Source organism: Mytilus californianus, unplaced genomic scaffold (assembly GCF_021869535.1).
Source record: "Mytilus californianus isolate M0D057914Y unplaced genomic scaffold, xbMytCali1.0.p SCAF_1, whole genome shotgun sequence".
Taxonomy (NCBI): domain Eukaryota; kingdom Metazoa; phylum Mollusca; class Bivalvia; order Mytilida; family Mytilidae; genus Mytilus; species Mytilus californianus.
In genome coordinates, this window is record NW_026262581.1 from 114,657,266 (window position 1) to 114,670,983 (window position 13,718).

General features: G+C 32.0%; 1 protein-coding gene across 1 annotated transcript; it reads left to right on the forward strand.

Annotated features, from left to right (window-relative positions):
- Positions 1-306: 306 nt before the first annotated feature.
- LOC127731243 (melatonin receptor type 1B-B-like) lies at positions 307-1,968 on the forward strand. The gene has a single exon (XM_052240266.1). The coding sequence runs from the start codon at positions 914-916 to the stop codon at positions 1,889-1,891; it is 978 nt and encodes a 325-aa protein (XP_052096226.1). The 5' UTR covers positions 307-913; the 3' UTR covers positions 1,892-1,968.
- Positions 1,969-13,718: the final 11,750 nt, after the last annotated feature.

Genomic DNA, 13,718 nt, shown 5'->3' on the forward strand with positions numbered 1-13,718 from the left:
AGTATGCTAATATTTGTGTTACAAAAAGAAAAAAATCTTATGCTCTGTACAAAGAATGACATTATTTGTGAATGTAACTATAAAGGGATGAAGTGTTTAATTGTTAACCAGAAATAATTTGTTACAATGTTATTACGTTGTCTCTATCTGCCAAAACTTATTACGTAATTTCCATTTGTAATTGCTTAAATTTGTATTATACTTGAAAAAAAAATGGTCGAATGCATCGGGTAAATGAAGTAAATAGGACTTTCCATGTATTTGTTTGGACTAATATGACATTCAAGTAGCAATTAGTTTGTTTACAGAAGTACAAATAAGTACAAATTGTCTACAATTGTTATCTGCTGGGATACTCTGTCTAGGGAACGTCGGTGTAGCCATTTGCATACTAGGATCATTATCAGTTCATTTGAAACATTACTTTGAAAGGCAGTCTACAACATGAACGTTAATATTAATCATAAAGAATGATAAACGGATCCACTAATCATTGTGATTTATCAAAAATAATTCCGGTGCTGAACTTAAAGGATCTCTATAGGACATTTACGTCAATAAGACAATGCGAAGCGTTTCAAATATTTCATACTTTACTGTACATCAAATACATATAAGGAAAACAGAAAAACAATATTTTTGTGTTCAACAAATGTAGGGCAAGAAAATGATTATTCTATTAAGCTGTCATGCCTCATTAACATGTCATTAATTGTTATTCTTTTTTCATATGGACTCAATGGTGGGATATTTGTTTCTTCCTTGCTGATTCTTCAAGTATTCATTTTGCGCAGAGAAATGTGTTAAATTTCAAGTCCTTTTCTATTATTAACAGACATTTTCAAAAGGATTTTATATGTACTAGTAATCATAACATTTAACCGTTACAACATTAGTGAAAGAAAAGGTAAAGATGAAACTCCTAAGTAGTGCCAACAATACCACTCTACCCGAACTGTACAATGACACAGATTTGAAAAGCGTTATTGTTTATGAAGCAGCAATAGCTACAGTATTGACGATTTGTGTTATTTCATCGTGTTTATTCAACATAATAATTATAATTGTGTTTATGAGGTTCAAATGCCTGAGGACAAAACATGATATGCTTGTCATTAACCTTGCATTTACAAATTTAATAATAACTGTGGGAATTTCGTTTTATTCTACTTATACAATACAACCAGGCGATATTTTTCACATGAAAATCGTGTGTATGAGCTTGTTTATATGTATCTTTGGAGGAATACTTACATCCCTATTGGTGCTTCTACTTTTGAGTCTTGAGCGATTTTTGTGCATCGTCTACCCTCACTTTCATGGCCGGATCCGAGTTCGCCATGTAATATTGTGCAGCATCCTCGCATACCTGGTAGGTTTGTCATATACCATTATACCATTCATATTAAAAAATAACTGGGACCGTTACCATCTTTGTGTTTTGGATGTGTTTCCCTTTGAATTCAGTATTGCAGAACAGGTTTGTGGCATTGTAATTATTACGACAATTGTAACAATTAATGTTATTGTTTACAAAACAGCTCTTTCTCAAGCCGCAAAAATAAATGTTCTACTTAAAAACGTCCAGCATAGGCACACAAGAAGCCGTAAATTAAGACAAAAGGGGAAAGCTTTTGTGACTGTCTTTCTGTTGTCGGGTATATCAGCTGTATGTTGGATCCCTTTATTGGTAGTTTTCGCCTTAGAATCTAACCCCAATTTACCTGAGGATTTCAGATGGATATTCACCCAGTTACTGTACGTTCCGGTAGCGTTGAATTCGTCTGTAACTGCTATTATTATTGGACATAGAAACAGACATTTCAGAGATGCTATAAAATCTATGTATTGCAGAAAACAACACGAATGTATTCACAACAGTACCATCTGATCTCTAGTTATTCGACCATAGAAGTGTAATCGGATTTTCGACTATGTATTCAAAAATATATAAAATAATAAAACTGACGTTGTGCTGTTATAAACAAGAAAAGAAACAAGGAGTCAACGTTAATGAAACAGAACAAAAAAAATAATAAAAAAAAAAATAACCAAAATATACATCTACACCAAATGACCTTCAGTAATGGACAAGCATCCATACCGAATGACAAGTTCTCAGTAACTAGTTAATACTGTAAAACGTTATAACTTTCTCTGTTAGACCAATCTGACTGTTCAATTGGTACCTTTTGTTTTTATACTATAAAACGTTGTAACACTCTATGTTAGACCGATCTGACTGTTCAATTGGTATCCTTTTGTTTTTATACTATACTTTGTAACTCTCTCCTGTTAGACCAATCTGACTGTTCAATTGATATCCATTTGTTTTTATACTGTAAAACGTTGTAACTCTCTCCGTTAGACAGATCTGATTGTGTAATTTATATCTTTTGTTTTTATACAGTATTGTAAAACGTTGCAACTCTCTCCTTTAGACAAATCTGACTGTTCAATTTATATCTTTTGTTTTTATACTGTAAAACGTTGTAACTCTCCGTTTGACAGATCTGACTGTGCAGTTTATATCTTTTGTTTTTATGCTGTAAAGCGTTGTAACTCTCTCCGTTAAACAGATCTGACTGCGCAGTTTATATCTTTTGTTTTTATACTGGAAAACGTGGTAACTCTCTCCGTTAGACAGATCTGACTGTGCAGTTGATATCTTTTACTTTTATACTATAAAACTTTGTAACTCTCTCCATTAGACTGACTGTTCAATTGATATCCTTTTCGGTTTCATACATAAAACTTTTGCACAATAGAACGGTGAAACTCTCACCGTTAGACCGACCTTACCTGGCTTGCGGTAAGCAACAAAAGTGTTTAGATTTTTAAATAGAACAAGGGAAAATGTCAGAGGAAAATGCTATAGTGTCTTCCTTGAATGCCAACATTTTATATGTTATCTATTCCTTGAATGCCAACAAAAATATTTCAATGGATGTATATATAATAACAATAGTTGTATTTATAAGTATTTAACTGTTAAAAATAATTAGTGAACTTGATAAAACTGCAAAATTTTATCACTTTTTGATTAAACAAAATAGTAGATATTAGGGTTAAGATTATTATGAATTTTAAAGAAATAAAGAAAATGAAAACATTTTATTACTTTTTAATAAAACAAAATGATATTTTGAGAATGGAAATATTTATTAACGTAAGACATTTTAGTTAAATACAATTATTTCAAACTAAAAAAGGATATTAGAGTTTTTTTAATATGAACTATATGAAAATTTCAGTTGAACAAGTAATTAAACTTTACAAATCATCAGAACTAATTAAGTAAATTTGATAACTTCCAAGCTGGAAACTTTACAAGAAAATCCAAAAAATAGGGAAACAAGAATTCCGATGAGTTGCGAACATAATAAACACATAAACATTATTATTTTATGAATCACTTACAATAAAAAAATAAAGGTCGTAGCAATATTACCAAAAAAAATATCCGGAACAAACTGAACAAAATAAAAACATAGTAATCTAACACGTGATACAAAGTTTCAAGAAATTCCATCAAGTAATATGAATTACAAACATGAATTAGATTTAGGTACCTGTAATTTACCTATCTGTTTAATTAGTATGATTGTTTTGATAAGCATGCACTTTTGTTTTGAAATGTACTTGCACCTATTCTTCGAACGCCAACATTGTTTTACAGGTAAATTGTCGGTAGATCAAAGGATGTTGGTATTCAAGGAATAAACAAATGCTATACTGGCATGAATCTATTTAGGGAATTTTAGCATGGATTGAAATGGCCCATAAAATCTGAAAATATTATTCCTTTTTTGCTCCTGTTTATGATGCAACATATATCATTTTAACAATGGCATACGGTTTGTTGCAGGTCCTAATAAGAGGGGGTGGTTCTAAAATTGTTAAGTACAGACAACACTGTCTTTCAGATTGTTCAGCATCTTTTAATGTTTTTGAATTTGATTTGCTACAGAAACATATACACAAGCACGCCATAGTGACTTTCAATGCCCAATCTCCAAGAAAAAAAAGAGATACCGAGGACAGGCCTACATCAATGAGACAGCAATCAAAAGACCAAATAAAATTTAAAAAAAAGGCAAGCAGAGGTCATCAAACAGTAGGCAAGTAGAGGTCATTAAACAGTATACAAAATTCCATATAGTTTGTAGTCCCGAGTCTAGACAAGTGTAAAGTCAAGACTACTGAAATTGTCCCTGCATATCAAATACAAGAACAGAAAAAATACATTTAAAAGTTAAGACTACTGAAATGGTCCCTGCACATCAAATACAAGAACAGAAAAAAATACATTTAAAAGTCAAAACAGTCACTACTGAAATTGTTTCTGCACATCAAATACAAGAACAGAAATAATACATTCAAACAAAGACAACTGCTCATCTGGTTCCTGTCTTAACACAGGAACAGTAAAGTAATTCTGTCAATACTTAGACCTCCCCCATTTATCGGTCATTGTAATACTACTATCAAATTGTTACTGAGAAGAACAAGCTTTTTTGCACGTGGGAAGAATGAATGGTAATAATCGACGCTCTATTTCCGACTTGAAAGAAATTAGGTATGTAAGAGGTGTTCTTCATCACAATTGTTCACGTATATGTTTCATTTAGAGCAGGTTATGCCTTGTTGGATTTCAGTAAACTTGGTACATTTGTACCAATAGACATTTGCGGAAACTGTCATACACCTACGATTAGGATTACAATTACACTTTCAAGTAGCATTTAAATCTTGGGTCGTCTCAAAGCGTAAATATGAACGTTCGTTTCAAAACAAGTTCTTACTCCTATGATGTTTTTCTATTGTTGAACAACAGAGATTTTAAGAAATATATGAAATAATATGTACACATTAACTATTGTACATCGTGTTCATGTACGAAGTATGATAGAATGAATACACATCATTTAATAAGTTTTTTACATGAGACGCGCAAAAAACGTATTGTCGTTGGCTAGGTTGGGACAATTAGAAATAATCTCAACAAGACTTAGTGCGAAGGAAAGACGACCAACTAAGGAGCATGTTGACAATATTAATGTTATGTCAAGACATATAGTTTCCATATTTTTTTTAAGAAAATGGGAAGAAACAGAGGTTGGATGCTTTTAAAATAACTATTTACTTTCATGGCATTATACTTGATGGTCGGTATATTTTAATTATCTTTTATTATTTCAAGATAGGGAAAACACTTATGTCCACGTTTTTGGTATAAAAAAAACCCCAAAAATATACGAAAAAAACATCATCGTTATCAATGAACATCTTTGTATCGAATATATAATTCAAACTATTCGTCAGATTCTGTTGAAATGCAAAATAAGAGTACTCAAATAGTTGGAATTTTACTATCGATCTTCTCAAATTAAGAAAAACCAATACCTGCGTCGAACTTTGACGAATTTTTTTCCCTGTGCAATGAGGCTTGTAAAATTTCAAACTATCGGAAACAGGAAGTGACTATACGGCAGATGTACAAATAGCATACACGGTGCAGCTCACTAGTTATTAAGCTGTAGATCAAATATAAATCATTCCTTTCTATAGAGGTCAGGAAAACTTTATGCACGGTCTTTCGAACGGAGCCGAGTGGTTACTAGACGTGCTTTCGCCTTCAGCGGGTTCTGAGTTGTTGTTTTTGTGCGCAATTTGTATAGAGATCTTGGGAGTCATTTGATTATAGAGGGTTTTTTTCACGGTGTCTATAATTATTTCTCTCCCATAAACATGGGTGGATCTGGTCTGATCGAAGTATGAGCAGTTACTATTGATCCGAGACCGGTACAATTGTACTCTAGAGTGCACTTATGACGGTTATACAAAGTTTATCCGCAAAATCATTTCATTGATTAAAACGGATAAAAGGTCCAAATGTATATCAGGCGAGAAAAAATTGTTAAAACTATCTAAAACGGTTAAGGAGCAGTTTCGGATACAAAATGTATCGTGAAAACGAAGGACATTGATATCTCAAAAGCATTGATAATTATATTGTGTTACTTGCTTATCGCATATTCCCTGATTTTCAAGTGCACGGTTTGTAGAGTACCTTCTGAACGAATTTATGCTCATTTTGCTATACTAAAATTAAGTAAGACACACTTTTGGAACTATATTAAAAAGATTATAAACATTATACAAGATAGCCTGGGATCCTGGCCAACTGCTTGACAGTAGACTATCGACGAAGTATTAGATTGGGTCAGGATGCCAGGCTATATACAAGACAACAGATTGTTCGAAAAACCCCAGGATATGTAGATGAAGTCTAAAAAATCACACTTAGACTTATTACACACAATAAGGTCAAGCTTGAACACACCATTAGAAAATAAAAAAAATACAAAGCTATGGGGATTTTTTGTGACATAACCAATACAGCGATTCAAATCTTTTGGGACCATTTGCGCTGCATTAGTTTGTCGTCGAAACCTTTTATTTGCATCATATGGTTTAATAAGTATCTCTATTGTTGCTTTTTTTTAAATTTTGAGATGACCCCTTGATTTTCGTCAACTGTAATCGTAAATGTCTAATAGAAACAGAATTGTCACACATTTATTTGTTTGTTGACATGTTTTTGTTGTGGAGTGTCCTAATGTTCTGATCATGTAAACTCGTGTATTATTTTTGTCATGAAATTAACTATTATATAATATAGTTCAACCAAATTAATGTTTTATTGTGCATGTTCACATTAAGGAAAAAAACGAAGACAAAATTATGACAAAATAAAGCACTTGATTTAGACAATTCTGCGTCTTTCAACTCAAAGTTTGTTAACATCCAACCACAAATGCCCTCAAAATATTTTTTTAAATGTGTTTTTATATGAAATATTTAGCAAAATAATGTAGATGGCAAATACTTATTGCATAACACTGTACAATATTCTCTTGCAAGATTAAAACGACCTTTTTGTAATACTGAGGTCTGGCTTTTTAGTTTTGACATTATAAAAGTTTCTATGTGAGGGAAGATTTTTACGAGTCGACGAAAAGGTGAATTAATAAGCAACAAGTGTAAAAACGTTAATTCAACAAATGCAACAGTATAATCTATATTTTCAAAAAATAATCAATTAACTTTACAGTCAGCTCTTTTGTCCAAAAAGATGAACATTTATAAAGTTAATCTATTAGTGTACAAAATAATTGGTCAATGTTTCAAAATCCAAATTATCTTCTGGTCACTTCCATTATCAATGAATGTCGTTCACGAATGAAAGCAACTTACTAGATGAATAAAAAAATCTTCTGAAAAGACGACGTCAAAAGAATCTGGCAAAGTCGACGTCAAAATTTAATGACACATTGACAATGTCATAACTTTACTGTATATTTTATTAATCTGGCATGAAGATGTTTAAGCATTTTTCTGAAAGATTTGTGCTGCTTTTCATACGGATTTCGCAATTATAGAGCACATGCAAAAACCATCTATTGCGTAATTTTCTGTCTATATGATTACATTTGCGTGGTATTACGCTTGCGTACAATGTTTCTCGATCAAAAATATATGTCAAAACCGTAAGCAATTTTGCAAGTTTATGAAACAAAAATTAATTTGCTCTTTCTTTTGACATTTAATTCTTGGTGTACATCCGAAATGTATGAGAGATGATTTATCATGCACTTAAAACACAATGTTATTATTTTGTAATCTTTCGTTTTACAAGCAAATTAATGCCTTAAACATGTATATTTCTTCCCCAAGCTTAGCCAATGCAAATGGTTTTACGAACTACTTTTCGGTTGACGTATTTATGATGGAATTTTGAAAGTTCTGTATACGGACCAATCGTGTCGTAATAATACTCATCATTACTGATTTCTTTTGACATTGCATCTGCATGTAGCTGCATATAATAAAATGATTTAGGTATTTTTAGTTTGTATCTTCAAACATTTAGTGTGCATGACTTGATCTCATTATTTTTCCTGCACTGTCTGACAGTATCATTGCTCTTCCATCATGTACACTATTAGGCTTGAGGTGGAAGGAAACAATGCCTTTATTACTACAATAGATAATTACGTGAATTTCACTTTCCCATATGGTTGGTACTGTAGAGTGCATGTAGTTAATATATTTTAAATGTCAATTAGGGGACCTGCCTTGATTTCATGTGAACATAAAATTACCAGAAGACCATCGTTTTGTTAATAGACGGGGGTTTGGAAAAATATTTTTACCAAAATTTTTCTACATTCGTCATGAAACTGTTCCGTAACATATAAGGGACGTCCTATTGGAATGCGAGGGGAACATGAAATACGATGTCTATTGGGTATTTCTCAAAACTAGGGTGTCTTTTAATTTTACAAGACGATTTACGTTTAATAACAACTTCTTATTTACTGTAAATATTTAAATATCTGGTTCGTTTTAAATTTATAAATTCGTTTTTTCTACAAACGAACAGATAACAACATGCACGTGGAAATGTAGATTCACATTTCTCAGCTATGTTGTCATAATTCAAGGATTGCAGTTATTGGTAATGCATTTATAGATATAGAGATTTATTGAGACAGTATGGTTTCAGCTGCAGAATTTTAATTAAAGGGGGTGTTTCGAAATTAAGAATTTTACGGTAATAATATTTATAGTGCTAACAAGTTTAGAAATTGTCCATCAAATCTTTCTCATTAGTTAGACAGTTAGGCTTGTTGATAACGGTTATAACTTATTGCTGTTCAATCACTACGTCTGGTATTTTATGGATAAACATCAATTCGCTAAATTGTATTTTGAGGCAATACTTTATTGTTTCGTTTTTTCTTTTATTTTTTACATTGATATTCTATAAACTGTGTTCTTGGCATTGCATAAAAATTTGTCTTTCTGTACTACTTGATGACGATTCTCTATGTAATCTGTGAAATACAGCAAGCGATATTATTTTGTACGGCGGCATAATTTCAACAGATTTCTATTTTTTAGCTTGCTTTCAGTAACTTCCCGCATTGATTGATATGGTATAATATTGTTTGTACTTATTTGAATCTATTATACAATTATTTGTTTCGTTAAGTCCTTTCTTGTACTGGTCTTTATTGTGTATCCCTTTGTGTACCGTTTGTTTATCCCACTGTCAAGATTAAAAGGGCAAGGATCGAAATCTTAAAAAACTAGTTTAACCGTACATTTTGTAATGGTGTGCCTGTCCAAAGTCGGGAATCTCGCAAGTGGTTGTTTTATGCCATGTCTTTATGTTTATTTTGTTTGTTATTTTGAGAATTTCGTGTTGCTTGCAGATCTTTAATTGTTTATGTTTAATTTATTTAAACCTTTTTGTGTACTCGGGGTGATTTAGCGTTTGACATATTGACTCCAATCTATAATTGATGTATGTTGTCTGCTTCAATGTTTTGGTTTTGCTATATTGCGTCTTTGGGTCTCTGTCTCATTGACGCATACCCCACATCTCATTTTATTCATTTATTGTTTTCGTATTTTTGCTTAAATAGGGAACCACACACGAAGTTAGTTCATATAAATTCCATAAAAGTCAATGTGAACGAGGTATTAAATTAACCATATGTAAATTTAATGTGAGAGTGGTTAAAACTTAAAAGGGCATGTTCATTGCTGAAATTTAGTTTTAAAATACTGTAAAAATACCTTCCACTGCACCGGTTTATTCCCGATTGTCCAACTTTTAAAAATTTTAGAGTTCTGATTGTCCCACATGAAAAGTTCTGATTGTCCCACATTATTTTATTATGTAAAATGTTCTTAAATAAACAAGATGGTTGTTGTTTGTTTTACTAAATAAACAAGAATTAAAATATGATTTTTTAAATCATCACATTAAAACACTTTTGATGAAATAATATAAAATTTCTGAGTTATAAAATATTATGTTACTCTTATTTGTAAAACATATATCAGTATTGTAATTTTAATTACATTTTTTTATTAAAAGTTTTTTAAATAAATTTAAAAATAATACATGCAATGATTCTAAATGCTCCTGCGGTTCTCCTGTTGAAGATGCCATCCATTACTTTCTAGAATGCCAATTATATTATAACCAAAGAATATCTCTGGTTAATGATCTTTTACATATGAACATACACATTGATATTGAAACGCTATTGATTGGAAAAGATGCATATAATTACGAAACTAACTTTAAAATTTTTGATAAAGTTCGTTATTTCATTAAACAGTCAAAAAGATTTTAACGTTCTAAGTCAGCAGCTTTCTTTTTTCTCTCTGTCCTATTTGCTTTTTTTGTTGCCAAGCCAATGTGTGACTCCTTCCTTTATATATGTCGCCATACTATGTATGTGTTTGCTGTCATAATATATGTGTATTGTATATGTAAGGAGAGGACTTAATATAAGTTGTAATAACTTGTGTCCAATCCTATTGCTTGATTAATACAATAAAATATTATTAAATTAAAATTAAATTAAAACGTCAGATTAACCTGACCCCAACAACTTTCTTCATTGATTACGAAGCTGCTGTTCAGAATTCTGCCAGAGCATCCTTTCCAGGAAAAAACTTATACGGTCGGCAGCAGTTCTTTCTCTGGTACCACCTAAATTCGGACTCAACAGCAAATATCACTTCGTTAACGGATAACGTTACAACATACTGGGTTGAAAGCAACAGGCAGCTATGGAACCATTACCAAACCGAAGGACCAAGGACGACAAACCACCTCGATGGATGGCACAGTAGCTTGAAAAGATGATCTACGTACCACACCCAAACATAGTATAAAAGCTACTGAACTATCCTAAAGAAGGACAGGCAGCAGACGAAATAACTACCAGTCAGTACCAAGATTGGGGAGTAGGACCAACATATAGAACAAAATACAAACAAGTCAACCAATGCCTATACAGGAACTCAGACCATCTTCAGAATAGCGAAGTTATTGGAAGTATTTTTTGAAAATACAGTATTAATATAGATACATGTATTGTAGAAGCATTTGTACATTCTTTAGTTTCGTATTATTTGATTGCTATTTTTTATAAAACCCTGCACCTCCTTTTCACGTTTGTTTTGGCTGGTTACGGACAACAGCCAATCGGATTGTCCTATTTGAATCTTGCTTTGTCTGGGATATATTTATCTACCAATCAGCTTTGATTTTTCAAATTTCCCGGTTTAACCTAATCCAATAAATTCAATCAAATTTATCTTGCACAGTATGCATCCCAGCATCTCGCAACATTCAAAAATTTTGCAAGCAGCAAGCAAGTTGTATGTCAAATCGATCAAGCATAATCGTATTTCTTTATTTTTGATTGCCGATTAGTAAGGCATTTTACAGACAATTGTTACACAAACGTTAAGCTAAACTTAGACCCCATCTCATTTATATGTTTTATGCGTTGTTGTTTGCATTGTATCCAGACTAAAACATTCTTTGTCGCATTTTGGTATCAATCCGGACCAATATCCTGGGCATAGTTTTCGCAGAGGGGTGCCTCTTTTGCCCTGGAATGTGGCAGTCCTACGGAGTTAATACAGTCTCAGGGAGACTGGAAAAGTGATGCTTACAAACGCTATATCGACCCTTCCCTTGACCATAGGCACATGGTTATGGATACTTTTGCAAAGCGTATTCAGGAAAAACTTTGATTATTTTTATATCTGTAATTTTTTGTTTTGTACATGTATATATAATATCATTATGTGTGTTCTTTTTAATGTTGCTTATAATAATAACTTAAAATAGCATTTATACGGGTCTTGCCATGCACGGAAGTTTTATTATTACTATTCTGCAAATCTGAAATGCTGCATGTATGGTTGAAATGGACACCTACAATGTACATATTAAGTTGTGACTTTCATATCTACTGAATTCATGGATTCTTGTGTTGGACTTATATGTACTTGTGTTGGGACCGTTTATACAGACTGTGATTTTGTATGGTACAGATCAGACTACTTCAAATAAAATTTATTATACATGTACTCTTGTGTGTTATTGAGCATTGTTTTATTTGGTTTTTACCTATTTATAATTTGGTTTTTTGCTTTCATTTTTTGAATCCAATTTTAGGTTATTTTTCTCCTACCCCTACTACAGGTTTGGGATACTTTAGTTGGAGAACCACAGTTTGACTTACACTTTCAGTTATTCATGTTTTAAAATTTTGTTTATCATGCATATACATTTGTACATGTATTGTATATTTCTTGCCTTATTTGAAATTTTAACTATGCTTAATAAACTGTGGTTAGTTTTTCCCAAACCTGTCTTTGTTTACATTTATATATTATTTCACCATTACTTTGTTCTGCTTGGCCACTGTATCCATGCCGGTTACCGGTGTGGTGTATCCAACCTTGATGTATAAGTTTAAGATACATCAAGTGTTGGCAGGGAGGCAAAGAAGAAGTAATGCTGTGTCCTGGCATTGATATATGCTCCTTTACATTGCATCTTATGATATCTACATATGTCATCGGGTGCTGCGTGGCCTAGGGTGGATGCCTGTATAAGGGGGGGGGGGGGGGGGGGGGGTCTCTTAATGTATCCTAAGATTAATGTGTTTCAGTATGCTGACATTGTTTCTGACTTATTTGTTACATTTTGACAAAGCTTGTTGCAATTATATGATGTGTTGTGATGTTTAAGTTATGAATCATGTGTGCTTTATTGTTTTACCTTATGCATTGTGCGTGCTTAATAGTATCTGCTCTCCGTGTCATGTGTCATGTGTTTGCTTTAATGAATCAATTTGTTTATTGTGTGTAATTAACTGTATTTAGCTGTTTATTATGTGTGCTTAAGTGAAACTCTTTTTATTATATATCAATGTAGAATTGAGAAGTGCTTGATATGTGCTATTTTATGACGAAATATATATTATAGTCTGTGTTTGATGATATTTTGTTGGTAATATATGCAAAAAAAGAAATATGATTTTAAATATTATTATTTGTTCATGTTTATTTCTTATTTTTATAAGTTACATTGGTTAGTTACCTTTAATTACCTGCTACACACTATAAAAACAATTTAATTACTATCAAAACAATTCCCAATTGTCCCACATTTAAACTTCCCAATTGTCCCACAAACATCTTCCCGATTGTCCCATAAAATTTCATTACTTTTTTACCTGTAATTTCAAAAAGTGGGACAATCGGGAAGACACCCTGTCACCATACTTGATACAACCCAATTTTAATACTGTCTTCAATATGCTCATCCTTCTCAGATTATTTGATTCACTGCAATATTTAGTAGTTTAAGTTGAAGAACAGTTGTTGAAAATATATATATTTACCATAATGCATGATGATAGATATGTACGCATTAGTGAATAGTTTGTTGAGGAAACAAGTCTACAACCTAAGATAAACAAATAAGGTGCCTTCGCTAAAAAATGAGTTCTTCTTACTAACTCTTACTATAGCTTTCTGGTCCGAACGCTTTTATTTTCGCGCAATGAATAACATTTTTTGCAAGACAATAGTTCAAAAAGCGTTCTTGATACTGCATTAGTGTTATACTACATAATGGTAAAAATATAGAAATCATACCACATCTACTTGTTTTTTGATGTAAGATACATCAATGGTTCTAAAAGTGACAATACCAATTTTGTTTAGTCTGTATTGAACTTTTTATAAAGAAAGTGTGTCTCATTCAACATTGGTGACGATTGAATGATTTATTGATGAAAAGCACTACAAGTTTTATAAAAATA